The sequence below is a fragment of the Acanthochromis polyacanthus genome, chromosome 13, assembly GCF_021347895.1.
Source record: "Acanthochromis polyacanthus isolate Apoly-LR-REF ecotype Palm Island chromosome 13, KAUST_Apoly_ChrSc, whole genome shotgun sequence".
Lineage (NCBI taxonomy): Eukaryota > Metazoa > Chordata > Actinopteri > Pomacentridae > Acanthochromis > Acanthochromis polyacanthus.
The window spans coordinates 10,169,909-10,184,298 of record NC_067125.1 but is presented as its reverse complement, the minus strand read 5'-3'; the positions used below and the strand labels follow the sequence as shown (position 1 = coordinate 10,184,298).

Below are 14,390 nucleotides of genomic sequence, written 5' to 3'. Positions count from 1 at the left end.
TCAAGACAGCCTGCTGTTGTACACAGTTTGTACAAAATACACACAAAAATGTCCAAATTTACACCATTACTTTAACCAAACCCACTGATTGGGAGTTTTTCTAAATTGTTTTGAATTTGTCACATTTGTCTCTGACTTAAATAACAGTGAGACTCTGACCAAGACCACAGTCCACTGATACCAAGACAACACTTTGAGCGATTGAGACTAAATCTAGACCAGGACCAGACCAGTTCAAGTACCACAAAGCATGAATAAATGTGGAAAATGCAAAGTATTGTATTTCACTACTGACGCTAGTACTCTGAAACATGCAATGCACCAGTGGTTTTCCTGCTTTTAAATAAATGTCCTCTTTGCCTGAGACCAAGACAAGACTGAAGAAACATAAATCCAAACTGAGACTTTCAAAAAGTGGTCCAGAGACTGCGATCAGGGCCACAACTGACGACAACACTGCTTAAGACTTTTGCATATCATTTCTTTGTGCACTTTCCCTCTTTTTAGCTGAAAATACAATATTCCAGATGATGAAAATTTCTGTTCTGTACATTTACATTCATCCTGTCCCGGTTCATTTATCTATTTAATCCTCTTTCCTGCTCTCTCTTAGTCTCCTCTCATACTCAGTACATCTGTAGAGTCTCTGCTGTGAAGGACATCTCAGGACATCTTGGAACATCTCACCATTTCTAACACAGTGGATCATTCAAAGTCTGTGATTATTAACTCCATTCATCTTTCTGCTTCTCCTCCAGGATCCTGCTGACAGTAGTGGTGATCTTCCGCATCCTGATCGTAGCCATCGTGGGGGAGACAGTGTACGAGGATGAGCAGACCATGTTCATCTGTAACACTCTGCAGCCAGGCTGCAACCAGGCCTGCTATGACAAAGCCTTCCCCATTTCACACATCCGCTACTGGGTCTTCCAGATCATACTGGTGTGCACACCCAGCCTCTGCTTCATCACCTACTCCGTCCACCAGTCGGCCAAGCAGAGAGACCGGCGCTACTCTTTCCTCTATCCCATCATGGAAAGGGACTACGGCGGAAGGGACGGAGCACGAAAGCTTCGCAACATAAATGGAATTCTAGTTCAGCACGGCGGCGATGGCGGAGGAGGGAAGGAAGAACCTGACTGCCTGGAAGTGAAGGAGATCCCCAACGCCCCACGAGGCCTCACCCACGGAAAGAGCTCCAAAGTTCGCCGGCAAGAAGGGATCTCCCGCTTCTACATCATTCAGGTGGTGTTCAGAAACGCACTGGAGATCGGCTTCTTGGCAGGCCAGTACTTCCTCTACGGCTTCAGCGTGCCTGGGATTTTCGAGTGCGACCGCTACCCGTGTCTCAAGGAGGTGGAGTGCTATGTGTCCCGGCCCACGGAAAAAACGGTGTTCCTGGTGTTCATGTTTGCGGTGAGCGGCATCTGCGTGGTGCTCAACCTGGCCGAGCTCAACCACCTGGGCTGGCGCAAGATCAAGGCGGCCATCAGGGGCGTCCAGGCCCGCAGGAAGTCTATCTGCGAGATCAGGAAGAAGGACATGGCGCATCTGTCCCAGCCTCCCAACCTGGGACGCACTCAGTCCAGCGAATCAGCCTACGTCTGAAGATGAAGAGAAGAAAAAAAAGGAGGAGTGGGATGAATGTGAAAGAGAGAGAATGAATTAATTATGATTTTAATTTAATGAAGATGGTGCGGACGTCAAACCAGATGACCTCTCCTCTGTAATGAAGGAGTGAAACAGAATGTAAAAAGACCAAACCTCCGGCTCTGCGACTTTGAGTCAAGAGAGGTGGGAGGATAAAGAAAATTACAAAGCAGAAAAGAGGACAAAAAGTTTCGCTCGAACATAATTAAGACATTATGATCTCATGAGGAGATATTCCAACTGCCATTTTGTACTTTTGTCTTTTTTAACTAATTACCTTCTTCACTGCCCTTCACTTCTTAAAGAATTAAATCCCCACGGGGTTGGAGATGGAAAAACTAGAGATGAGAAGAAGAAGAGGGGTAGCGAGAGGAGAACGGATAAGAGGCTGTTTTGTGTTCTTTGACGATATTGGAAGACGACAGCGGTGTTTGATACTTCCCATGGTGCTTTTCTTCTGGACTGTGTCAGCCTCAGTGAAAAAGGGAGGACAGGATAGGGGATGGGATGGGGAGAATGAGCAGCAGCATCATTAAAAAGAGGAACGGAAGAGCTGTCAAAGCCGTGACAGACTCTAGAGAAGGGACGACAAGTTTGGCAGCGAGGGGGAGGAGGAGGGAGACAACACGCTCTGGGAAAACATATGAAACAAGCGAGGAGGGGGAACTGAGAGGGAACGTTTTTTTCTTTCGCTTCCTCTCTTCGCCTGAGAATCCAAGAGAGAGAATCCAGGAGAGAAGGAGCTGCCTCCCGACTGTGTGTCTTGCCTCTGCTGGAACATCGTCACAAGCCAAAACCGAGAGAAAAAGACTGACGATGTTTATGTTTTGTCTCTTGGCAAAAGATGATTTTAACACAAACATGGCGAGTACCATAAACACTTTCCTCTTTCCTCTCCCCCATCTCTCGCTCTCTGCTCGGCGGCTGGCAGCTATTTAGACCCCGGGGGCTTCGAATGACAGGAATGACCGCCGCTGCTCTCCTGCTGCGTAAATTTCGGAGAGGAACTAATGAACAAATGGACACGCAGTTGGTTAACGTCAGTCTCTCCTGAAGCACAAACCAAACTTCCCTCGTTGCAGCGTTGTCACGTGCAAACACAAAGGAGGGAACAGAGAGACCAGAGCTAAAGAGAACGAGAGATTGTAGAAGAGGAAGATCACTTTATAACAACTTTAAACAAATTTTATATAATACATCACTATGAGTTATGATTTTTTTTCAGAAAGCGATGGTGCCATCCTTAAGATATTTAATTATTGTTAAAGAGTTACATAGAGTATATCATGGTAATATTATTTATCCATTTAGAGTATATCCAGATAGATTTATTTATCTTTGCGGGCGGGTTGGTTGGGAGATCATGTTGCTGTTTTTTTCAAATGTATAAACTGTCTGTCTTTTTTTCATTTTTGCTTAGTTTAAAGCATTTCTCACTGATGGAACTGATTAATGTCATGTACGGGGTGGGAAGGGACATGTTTGCGAGCTTTGTTCAGAAATGCTTTTGAGGTTTTGCAGCTGATTTTTTTTCCTTATTTGCAACTCTGTAGGGAAAACGTAGATGCATTTGTTACTTAACTGCATTTAAAATGCAGAGCAAAGCAGCTGTTAAACACACCGTGTGTGTGTGTTTTCTACAGAGAGCCTTGGCTTTCTTCAAAATCAGCTGCACAGCTTCAGGCAATTCAGGCCTGTGAGCCATTTGATAAAGGCATGTTTACACGATGCCATGTTTCTTGAATGATCAAGCTGTGTAGCCGAGGAGTAGTTACTCTCTAGGGACATTTGTGTTTTTGATTCTCAGTGGCTTTCATTTTGCATTTCTTTCCTGACTGGATTTCAGCATGCATGCAATGTAAGAGAAAAGTAAGAGAATGACTTGAAAGAAACAGAAAAAGATGACAGAGCGTGTTGCACCTTGATTAATGTAGACTTGGTGGAAGAGTGGCAGACTGAAGAAACATTCTGGGACAAAGGTGTTTCTGGACACAGACGTGTATAAATGCATGACGTAAAACATGGAGCTAACACACCGAGTCTATGAAACCAGATATAAAGACAATTCATGGACCTGGTAGCTCTGCCTTCTAAGAAAAACATTCCAACACAACTGACCTGTCTTCTCAGTTATGTCTTGAAGGAAATGTGTTTTCACCCAGATGCATTTTGTGGTTTATTACAAATACATTTCTAATCTACATATCTTTGTTATTTATTCTTATATAGCTTTCCAACTTCTTTTTCAACCAGTGAATCATATATTAGATAAGGTGGGACTCATCACCCCTCTAGTAACCCAGAAAATCAAAGATAAAAGCTTTAAAGTTGTTTTGAAAGATGATATTTTCCAAAGGCTAGTGCTGTACTTTAAGCATCCACAAGCACAGGAGCACCCACGTGAAGTAAAACTGGTTTACACTGAGTTCAGTAAAATGCAGTCCTACTGAATCCTGGAGGATGGTAAAATGTTAAACACTGATGTGTTTCAAGTTTAGTACATTTCTCAAAGAAATTGGTTGTAAGCAGCTGATGGAGACAGGGCTCAGTATAAAAGAGAATAATCAAGTCTTGAACCTGACAAAGTAGTTTTACTGCCTAAACCCACCCAAGAAAATACATTTCTTCTGACATGTAACTGAGAATACAGTTTAGTTCAGGTGACAATCAGACACAAGCACAAAGCAGTTCTAGCCACATTTTGTCTGTCTAAAACAGTCCATGCTCTTTGATCTTGTTACAGAGCTGTTAGCTACAGCTGTCACTTATCCCCTCACTTTACAATCATAGAAAATACACAAATAATCATGCAGCAGATCAGTGGTCTGTCCTTTAGTCTTGGCATTTAAATGTAACAACAAAGAACCTGCAATCTGGACGGCCTTACACAGATCAGCACTGCAGCAGCTTCTCACTGCCTCGTCTGACTGGTTGGCTTCAAGAGGGGCACTGTTCTACTTTCTCATTTACTTTTATGATACTGTTAATAAACACATTAACCCAACGGCAGAGATATGACACCACATCATAGCTGCATTAATTAATTTTCCGGTCCTAGTATGTGGCAGCGTTAATAGCAGCACAGTGGAAAGGATGAAAAGTCAGCTGCATTGTTTAACCCTCCTGTTGTCCTCATTTACGGGCACCAAAAAAATTGTTTCTTTGTCTGAAAAAAATCCAAAAATTTAGCAAAAAAATTCCCCAAATTTCTGAGAATTTGCAAAACCTTCAGGAAGAAAATTCCAATAATTCCTTAAAAGCATCCCTTGAAAGTTTTATTTTGAAAAAATCCCCCAAACGTGGCAAGAAAATTCAAGTAAATATTTTCTAAAATGGGTAAAAATCTTCCAAAAAAATCCTAAAAACATCTAAAATGATTACATACATATCAGAAAAACTTCAAATACTTTCTTTAAGAACATTCACAAAAAATCAATAATTTTTTTGAATGTTCTTAAAGAAACATTTTTAACATTTCTTTTTTTTCCCACCAAAAAATGTTCATAAATTTCCCCAAAGATGTCGAAAATGTGGACTATTTTCTCCCCAAATTTTCAAACTTTAAAACGGGTCAATTTTGACCCGCAGGACAACAGGCGGGTTAAATAAACTGCAGCATACATTACTTAGAACAGTGGTTCTCAACCCTGTTCCTCAGGACCCCATGTCCTGCATGTTTTAGATGCTTCCCTGCTCCAACACACCTGACTCAAATGATCAGTTCGTTATCAGGCTTCTGCAGAGGCTTGATAACGAGCTGATCATTTGAATCAGGTGTGTTGGAGCAGGGAAGCATCTAAAACATGCAGGACATGGGGTCCTGAGGAACAGGGTTGAGAACCACTGACTTAGAACATTGATCTCTTTAGAAAAAATGAAGCAACATTTAAACAACCCCACTGTAAAAATACTGTCAAGATTTATTCATTGCATTTCATATTAACTAAATCTGTAGCAGCTGTAATCTGTTTTTTTTCCTAAAGAAAAATGCTTGTCGTACCATCACCACTGAGGCTGCTGTCTAAATACCCTTACATGGCACTAAGTACTGTAAACACCATAAAGCAGCAGCCAGAGCTACAGTTGGTCTTTTAGGAACAGCTGATGTAGTGGAAGTTACTCTGCTTCTCCATTCACTCCCACTGTCATAATCTCTGTGATTCTTACAGGTGATTATCCCCAGATTTAGTCTCCCCCGAGGGTGTGAATGGGTCCAGGGGGATCGGTGCAGTCTACTTACTGTATGCACCCAGAAGGACAAATACGCTGACAGGGCATGCCACAATGCCTAATAATAGAGGTTGAGCTACCCCTTGTCCATCCCCTATACTGCTGTGAGCGTGCTTCTAGCGAAAGCTTAAACGCTGACCTTAAGCTTAAGAGCCAAGCCGATGTCCTGTGCTATACGGAGCTCCTGCTGGGAGTCAGAGAGCAGGACAGAACTGATCTAATCTCTACTATTTTTACTGAATGGTGTGCACACATGTTCAACGTACACTCGGACTTGAACGTGGGAACACTTTTGAGTTCAGCTCTTGGATTCTGTCGTTGTGTCTGGTTTCATTCAGGTCAGAAACACAAACACGCACACACAGCGTAGAAGGCCATAAATGTGTCCTGGTTTTCTTCGGTTTACATTTATCCAAGGTTCATTAGTGACTCGCTCCAGTTGTGGCGTCAGTGGAACCAGTTCTTCCAGCAGTCCACCACTCTCCACGGTCTGCTTTTCTATTTGTCAATGTGAAATGAATTATGCAACTTTTTTTTTCTTATTTGCTTATCTTTTTTGACTTGTGGGCTCATTTTGTTGTCTGTTGCTCTTTTTGTGCAGTGACATATCAAAAAAGGAAGATGTTTTTTCTATGTAAAGAACAAACTTTTTTTTTATGTGTAAAACCAAGGGTAGAGTGTTGAAATATAAGACTAGCAGAAAAAATATATTTCCTCCCTTGCCAAAGTGATATGCAAAGTTGAATTCATTTTCAAAGATTTTTTAACTGCATGTGTAACGGCTAGAATAAGCATGTTTCTATGTTTTCTTCAACGGAATCTTTAAAAAAGACTTTTTATTTAGTCCAAACTACGGAGTGAAGCTATTACGTCTCGATGCCATGTGTGTATATTAACTACCCAGTTTTTCAGCAGACGGTTACAGAGCCAGGCAGACAACACCAACTCAGTGAAGTTAAAACTACCTACTACATTATCGTTTCAAGTCCCGAAAGAGTTTAAAAAATGCTGTATACAGTAAATCCTTTACTTTAAGAAATTTGCACATTTATAATTAGTTGTAGATGTTTTGATCGATAAGCCAGTCTCTCAAATGTGTAAAACACAGGGTACACAGGAGTATCAGCTGACAGGTAAAACACTGGCACCACTAGATGTCAGACGCCAGAACATTCCAGGGTTTAGCCCCCAGCACAATGAACCTACAATGAACAGAGTTTTAATGTAACATGACTAAATCCTCAGTGGACAACATATCGGGCTGCAGTGCACTGACAGCAGACTCAGGAGAGAAAACAATGCTGATGTTTTACAGCTTTTCTACACACAAGAACACTTTTATCGTGTCAGCATCCTTTCCATTTGTACTGTAGAACCAACCCGAGAAAATCAGCTGTTGGTGCTGCTGAGGCTCAAATCATTCGTTCGGAGACATTCCCTTCTGTCCAGCACACTACTGCCCACAAACCACAGGTCATGTAGCAACGCAGGTCTCCTTAAAAATCAAGCTCTTGACTGTTACGTACTAAAGGAGCCCGTTTTGTGAAGGTCCTATAGCTAGTCATGATATAATCTCCACGGTTCATTCATAGCGCAGAACAGTAGCAAACAATTTGACTCTCAGGAACGCAGCATGTAAGTGAGCTGCTTCATTCATTAACACGGAGCTCAATGAACATTACTCTTTATTCTGCTGCCAGAAGGACCCAAGATTAACTTAGTAATCACACTGTGTAGCCGATCCAAAGGGCTGGTAGGTGGCCCCTGAGCCAGTTTTGAAAATGCCCTCCTTATATATTAAAGGGCTTTTTATTATTGCAAACTAAAAAGCCATAGTTTAAAAAAAAGAATTCAAACTTGACGTGGCACAGTATTTTGAAAGAGTACAATGTGCACTCACAGGCCAAGATTAGTCCCATTCATACGTCAGTCAGTCAGCGAGGCATTGGAGTCGTTTTTGCATTTAAATTGAAAATTAGACATCTTGTTTCAAAAGCTTTTCACTGTGTTGAATGAAATGAGAGAAATGTAAGTTATAAAGCTCCTTTATCCTGGTGTTCAGCTTCAATCTTCATTTTATTGTGAAATAACATGCTCCCTCCCTCCCTCCGGTCCCGTCTCGTACTGGTGCTGCTGTCCTGACAGCTAGATTATAACGTTTGTGGGTTCAGGAGTGGACCTCTCACTAATCTGTCATGATATCAGTTGTGATTACTTCATCTAATTACACTGAGTGGCAGATCCAGGCAGAGTGAAATTTAAAACTGCCATCCGGATTTGACCAAACAGCCACCGTGAATCCTCCCCCTCTCTACCTCTCTCTCTCTCTCTCTCCACCTAATGGTCGCTGGATCATGCATGTGAGATTACAACACACAGATTTATCTCTCTGAAATTTCAGCAAATTGCAAACTGCTGAGTTTTTAGTGGAAGAGAGGGGAGATTAAAAACCAGTGGGACAGAAGAAGAGCATACCTCAGGCCCACTCTCTCCTTCTCACTTCTCCTCCAACATCAGCACCTTATGAGCTCAGACCAGATCACCTTTACGTCATGACGTGTGTCTGTAAACGCCGATGTTTCAGTGAGAGGGATGAAACCTGAGCGGTGTCGGTGGAGTGGAGGGAGTGATGTCAAGTGTGGCCAATATTTGGCATCCTATTTATGGAATCTGAAAGAGAAAATAGTCAAAGATTTTAGCCCAAGGAACTTGCCATTCCTCAGCATAGCTTCTACAGTGATCTGTGACATCTGTACGGATGTAAAATCATGGACTGAAAACGGGAACGATGGACTACACACTCAAACACGCTCACGCTTTGCAACTTTCATCGGAAAATCTGTGGTTTCTGACTGCAGATTTTATGATGTATGTGACAGACCTTCGTTGAAGGTCCACTGTATATTTCTGACTGTTGTACTGTATGTAAAGACTGAATAAAACCTTGAATGTTACATCAAGCTTGAACTGGCCTTGTGCTTGTTGATTTGTGACCTATAAGTGAATGTGTTTGTGCATTTCAGATAGCATTTTTTCCTCTGTGTGTGTGTGTATAGAAAACGTGAGTGGGAGGATACGTGATCACGTGGGAATGACAGGATTTGGGAAATAAATAAAAAAAAGCATTCAGTGGTGTGAAGGAAACTGAATAAAGGTGCTCACAATTTATATCGATACGGGTCTATATATAGCAGAGCTGCGTGCCGCGCAGCTGTTTGGTGTAATGACATTTCTGAACTCAATAGGTGACACTGAAACCTTTCAGCAGGATTAAACCTTCAGACCATGGTGCTGATGAGAGGAGAGGAAGCAAGTACTCTATGTGCCTGTGTGTGTGTGGGGGGGGTGTTTTCTCCAAACCCCACTCCCATGTACAGTTCACACGCATAAAGCACAATGTGTTATTCACAAAATTCATGTATGCACTGTATTTTGGAGCCTGTGTGTGTGTGTGTGTGTGTGTGTGTGTGTGTGTGTGTGTGTGTGTGTGTGTGTGTGTGTGTGTGTGTGTGTGTGTGTGTGTCCAACCCCCATCCACCTTCCTTAGCAAGGTCACATGGTGGCTGTGCTGGACTGGGATTGAAGGCTTGTTGCCACGGCGATAAGCCAGCCGGTAATATCTCTAAGCACAGCCAGGATTAATCTGCCGACAGATGGCTGGCTGCTCAGCATCACTTCCTCAAACACACACATACACAGGATTCATATTCACCATCATCATCCACATCGTTATTGTCCCCTTATCCTGTCACACCACCTTCACTTCCGCTGGCATGAAGTGACACACACGCACACGCACACACACACACACACGCACACACACACACACACACACACACACACACACACACACACACACACACACACACACCAACCATCATCATCATCATCCTCTTCATTCTGCCAAAACCAAGATCAAAGCCGTCCACCTCAGCTGCATCATCATTACTGCAGCAGCCTTCATCGTCATCATCACTGCCCCTCTTCTTCATGGTGACCCTCCACAGCCACCACTCTTCTCTCCCTGATCATCACATCCATTACCAGCACGATCATGTGAAACATCACAGCCATTCTCTAAAACTGCCTTCCTCCCACAGGGATCAATACACCCGGCATCTGGTAGATCAGCTCACGTCTCTCTCCATCCGTCACCACAGCCTCCGATAAAAGAAGCAGGACCTCCGTTCATGGTTGAGGAGGTCTGCACCTCATCCACAGATACAGGTTTTGACTTACCGTCGAGACAATTTACAGAAATGTGGAGGTGAGAACAGTACAGTGTGAATGCTGGAAGTGCACCATGTTTAACCTGTGTGCAGACTGAGATGTGGATACTTTCTGGTCAACAAATATTTAATTATTATTTATATATTTGATTAATATCGATGCACTTTGATGATACAAGTTACTACAAAGGGTTAACAAGTTTATTTGTTACTTTTCCTACAAACCCTCCTTCTCCCAAAGAATCTATGTAAATACAAATTATTTTTTAAAGAGATGGACCTGTTATAATGTATACAACAGAGATGAGCACACACGTGTAATTTCACAAAAAAGTGTCATATTACAAGATTTGAATTGTTTTAAATTGTTTAGGTCTATTCGAGCTATGCATAATTGAAACACATTACTCAAATAGGCCACTTTGATAAATAATGCCTTAAATTACAGAAACAATGAGACAAAAGTGATTCATCCTTCATCAGAGAGATTCTAGTGTTTTACTGATTATTATTATGTACTGTATGTCTGCCTCTATTTTCTCTGATGGACTGGATCCCCCTGAAAATGAAAGGTACCTCTCTGCAGGGAGCTATTGATTGCTATTCTGCACAAGTGACAAGTTTTCAGCACTTCTTTGCTGGACTATCAACTATATAATACTCCAAGTGTTTTCTATTGGATTAAAGTCTTAGTTTTTAATTTTTCCATTTTTGTATTTATCTTTGCTGGGATCATTGTAACATTAGAAAATTCCTGAAACTAGGAGACGATTTCTTTAAATATTTGGATAAACAACCTTACATTTGTTGTGCCATGTATGCCATGCCATCTTCTGTACACCTTTTGTACTCCTGCAGCTCTTTATCTGATCACGTCCAGTAGTGGTCTTGGTCAGGCTCAAACCAAATATCCATCCATCCATCCTCTATACACCGCTTTATCCTCATTAGGGTCGCGGGGGGTGCTGGAGCCTATCCCAGCTGACTCGGGCGAAGGCAGGGGACACCCAGGACAGGTCGCCAGTCCGTCACAGGGCTACATACACAGACGAACAATCACACCTACGGACAATTTAGAGTACTCAATTAACCTCAGCATGTTTTTGGACTGTGGGAGGAAGCCGGAGTGCCCGGAGAAAACCCACGCATGCACAGGGAGAACATGCAAACTCCATGCAGAAAGATCCCAGGCCCAGACCGGGATTCGAACCAGGGATCTTCTTGCTGCAAGGCGAAAGTGCTAATCACTACGCCACTGAGCAGCCCTCAAACCAAATATGCTGGACCTAATTTAATTAAAGCTTATTTTGGTTTCAACTGACCCAAATCATGTGCTCAAATATTCACCAGTCTACTTTCAGTGCTCATTGCAAAAAATTGCTTCACAGTTTAGACTTCATAATATCGTCTCCATTGTCTGAGCAGTCGTGAAAGGGACACCATGTAATTACTGTTGCTAGGAGTCTGTCAATGAAAACAGCAACAGATGTGGCTTGATGGTGCTGTGAAGAAGCGTGAGGTCATGGGAGTTGTTGTTTTTTCACCACCATCTATAGTCAAATACATTCAATAAAATAATCACACTACATTACGGCTGGTTGGTAACACACCACTAGATGGGTAACCTGCTCATAGAACTACTGTAGCGAACACTATGAGGTGAATTACACCAACAGGTAGCCCTGCAATGCCAACTGTGGTCGAACCAACCATACTAAAAAGCTGTGGTCCATCACAAGCGTGCAACACAAACAATGAATGAAAACAACTGAGTGGCTTAATAGATAGTCTGTTTCTTCTTCCGAAGCTAGTTTTCCTTTGTCAGCAGCCACAAGTCTGTCACAATGTTTTTAACGTTGTAAAGTACTTTGTGGTGCAATTTCATTGTATGAATGGTGCTGTACAAATAAAATTTGATTGATTGATTGACAATGTCGTTATAATCCCCATTCGTTTGATTTCTGAAAAGTACACACATTAACAAAATGCTCTAGATACCTTTGTATTTTTCAGTGCAAGGTTGTATAATAGCAAAGTGTGCATTTCCCAAGTAAAAGTCGCTACTGAGCCTTCAGTTATTACTCCACCACGGAGTGCAACAGAGTTATGTGACGATCGGTGTACGTTTGTGTGTCTGTCTGTCTGTCTGTTAGCAACATTACTCAGAAACGGACTGATGGATTTGGAGTAAATTTTCAGGGAAAGTCAGAAATGACACAAGGACCAACTAATTAGATTTTAGCAGTGATGCAGCTTATAGTCTGGATCCACGGATTAGTTAAAGATTTCTCTATCATTGCGAGATAGCGGCACACCGTCACTGTAACCTTGACAACAAGTGTACACTACGTCAGTTACCTGCTGATGATCACACAATTGCGATCCTACTACAAATCAACCACTGTCGACTTATCGAGATTTATCCGTCGGAAACGATAGAAGGAACAACTGATTACATTGTGGAGGTGTTTACGTGTCCTGTCAATTCCCACCACCCGCTACATACTTAGGTCACTTGATTCGGTATCTGTAGCTACATAACAGACACATGCATAACACACACCTGTGCTCAGTGCAAGGTCATTTCATTTGTGGGTTCATCTATATTAAATAGCCACATTATATACACATTATAATGCCGTTTCTGCCACAATTTTTTTCAAGATTTCAAAAAGTATATATATAACTGAGAAGCCTTAGGAGAGTACTGCAGTTGAAGTTTAGTTGACACTGAATGTGCTCTTCTGCCCTCCCATTTTTATGAAGTCTCACAATCTAATTTCTTACTTGCTACTTCTTACTCCATGCAGCATAGGTGCAGAATATCCAATCCAGCTGTATTTTCGGACACGTGAAAGAGCATTTCAACCAACAATGTTTTGTTTTCGTACCAGCACCAGTCACTTGTAGCAGTTAACTCAGGCGTCAAGCTGATTGTTTCAACACCCAGCACTGAGATAAGCTGATTTCCTCCCACCGGTCCATGTTTCTGAGAACTGCAGAGAGCACTGGGTGAGAGGTGAAGTACACCCTGAGCAAGGTGACCGTACATCACAGAGGTGACATACAGAGGCAGACAACTTATCAACTGCTGCTCGCCTACAGCAATGTGGACGTTGCTGTCGGTATCCAGAAGCCACTGAGGCTCACCATTTATCTAGCTGATGAGTGGGTAATACGAACAGGAAATGCAAGAGCATAATGACAAGATGAGGGCATTGGGGACATTTTCTTTAGACATCAATTAGAACTAAAAATGAACTCTCTGTGACTTAAGTTATACTATTTATCATCCCCTGAAAAATGAGCTTCCAGGGTTCTGAAAACATCAACAAACACATCACAACTCAAGAATTGGGAGTGTTCCTAAAATGTCCCTTTATAAAAGCGTGAATACCACAAGAGGGGGGCTTTTATATGGAGTTTTCTGTTGAACACAATAAACATGACCCCATTTAAAGGCACACCAATCTGCATGTCTCTGAAGTGGAGGGACACCGAAAGAAGAAAAGGGGAATTTTAAACAGAAACACCCCAGGGGACGGACGCTTTCCAAGCTGCTGCCGCCCTGCTGTGAGGTAAGTTGAAGTAAATGTGTGTACAGTTTAATTTTGGCAAGTTTTGACAAATATACTTATGCAACTGACCAACTGGAGAAAATGTGCATAGCATGTCCAAATTGAAGTTATTATATAAACTCTGTTGCGCCGTCCTGTTTGGCCATATATACAGCAACAGTGAGATTTCCATTTTGCATGCATTTTGCCACAAACTTAACCAGACTTGATGTCAAATCAATTCTATTTATGAAGCCCAGTATCGCAAATTTGCCTCAAGGGTCTTTACAATCAGCACCGCATATCACACCCTCCATCCTCAGACCTCAAATAAGGAAAAACTTTCCCCCATAAAAGCTTTCAGCACTGATTATTTCTCAAGTACATGTGAATAAATTTAGCTGCAGCGCTTCTTAATTTAACTGCCCTTGTGTATTAGAATATTTTTCACGTCTAAGCTATAAAAAACAATATGAGCGATCTCATCAAATGGGATTAGATACGTGGGACCTAATGTGCTAATTCTTGACTGTAGTTAGCTGACATGAATGAAAAGTTTTTGCACAGAGAGACAAAGTGCTTCCAGGCAAATGAAAGGAGCTGGTATCAAATAAGCAGCGAGCCAACAGCTGAATCATTATGACTGAAATATCAAGCAGCCAGTTCCTACAACTCCCATAAGTGCTTTTATCACTGTGTCTTTTATTTAAATGAGAGTCTCTTA

The 14,390-nt window shown here is 42.0% G+C and overlaps 1 protein-coding gene across 1 annotated transcript in view; it reads left to right on the top strand.

Annotated features, from left to right (window-relative positions):
* The window catches only part of LOC110952896 (gap junction delta-2 protein), a 39,877-nt gene extending 31,030 nt beyond the window's left edge, over positions 1 to 8,847 (top strand). Inside the window, exon 2 of the mRNA XM_022196646.2 lies at positions 759 to 8,847. Within this exon, the coding sequence (XP_022052338.1) occupies positions 759 to 1,608 (850 nt within the window). The 3' untranslated portion in view covers positions 1,609 to 8,847. The remainder of the gene's footprint in view (positions 1 to 758) is intronic.
* Positions 8,848 to 14,390: the final 5,543 nt, after the last annotated feature.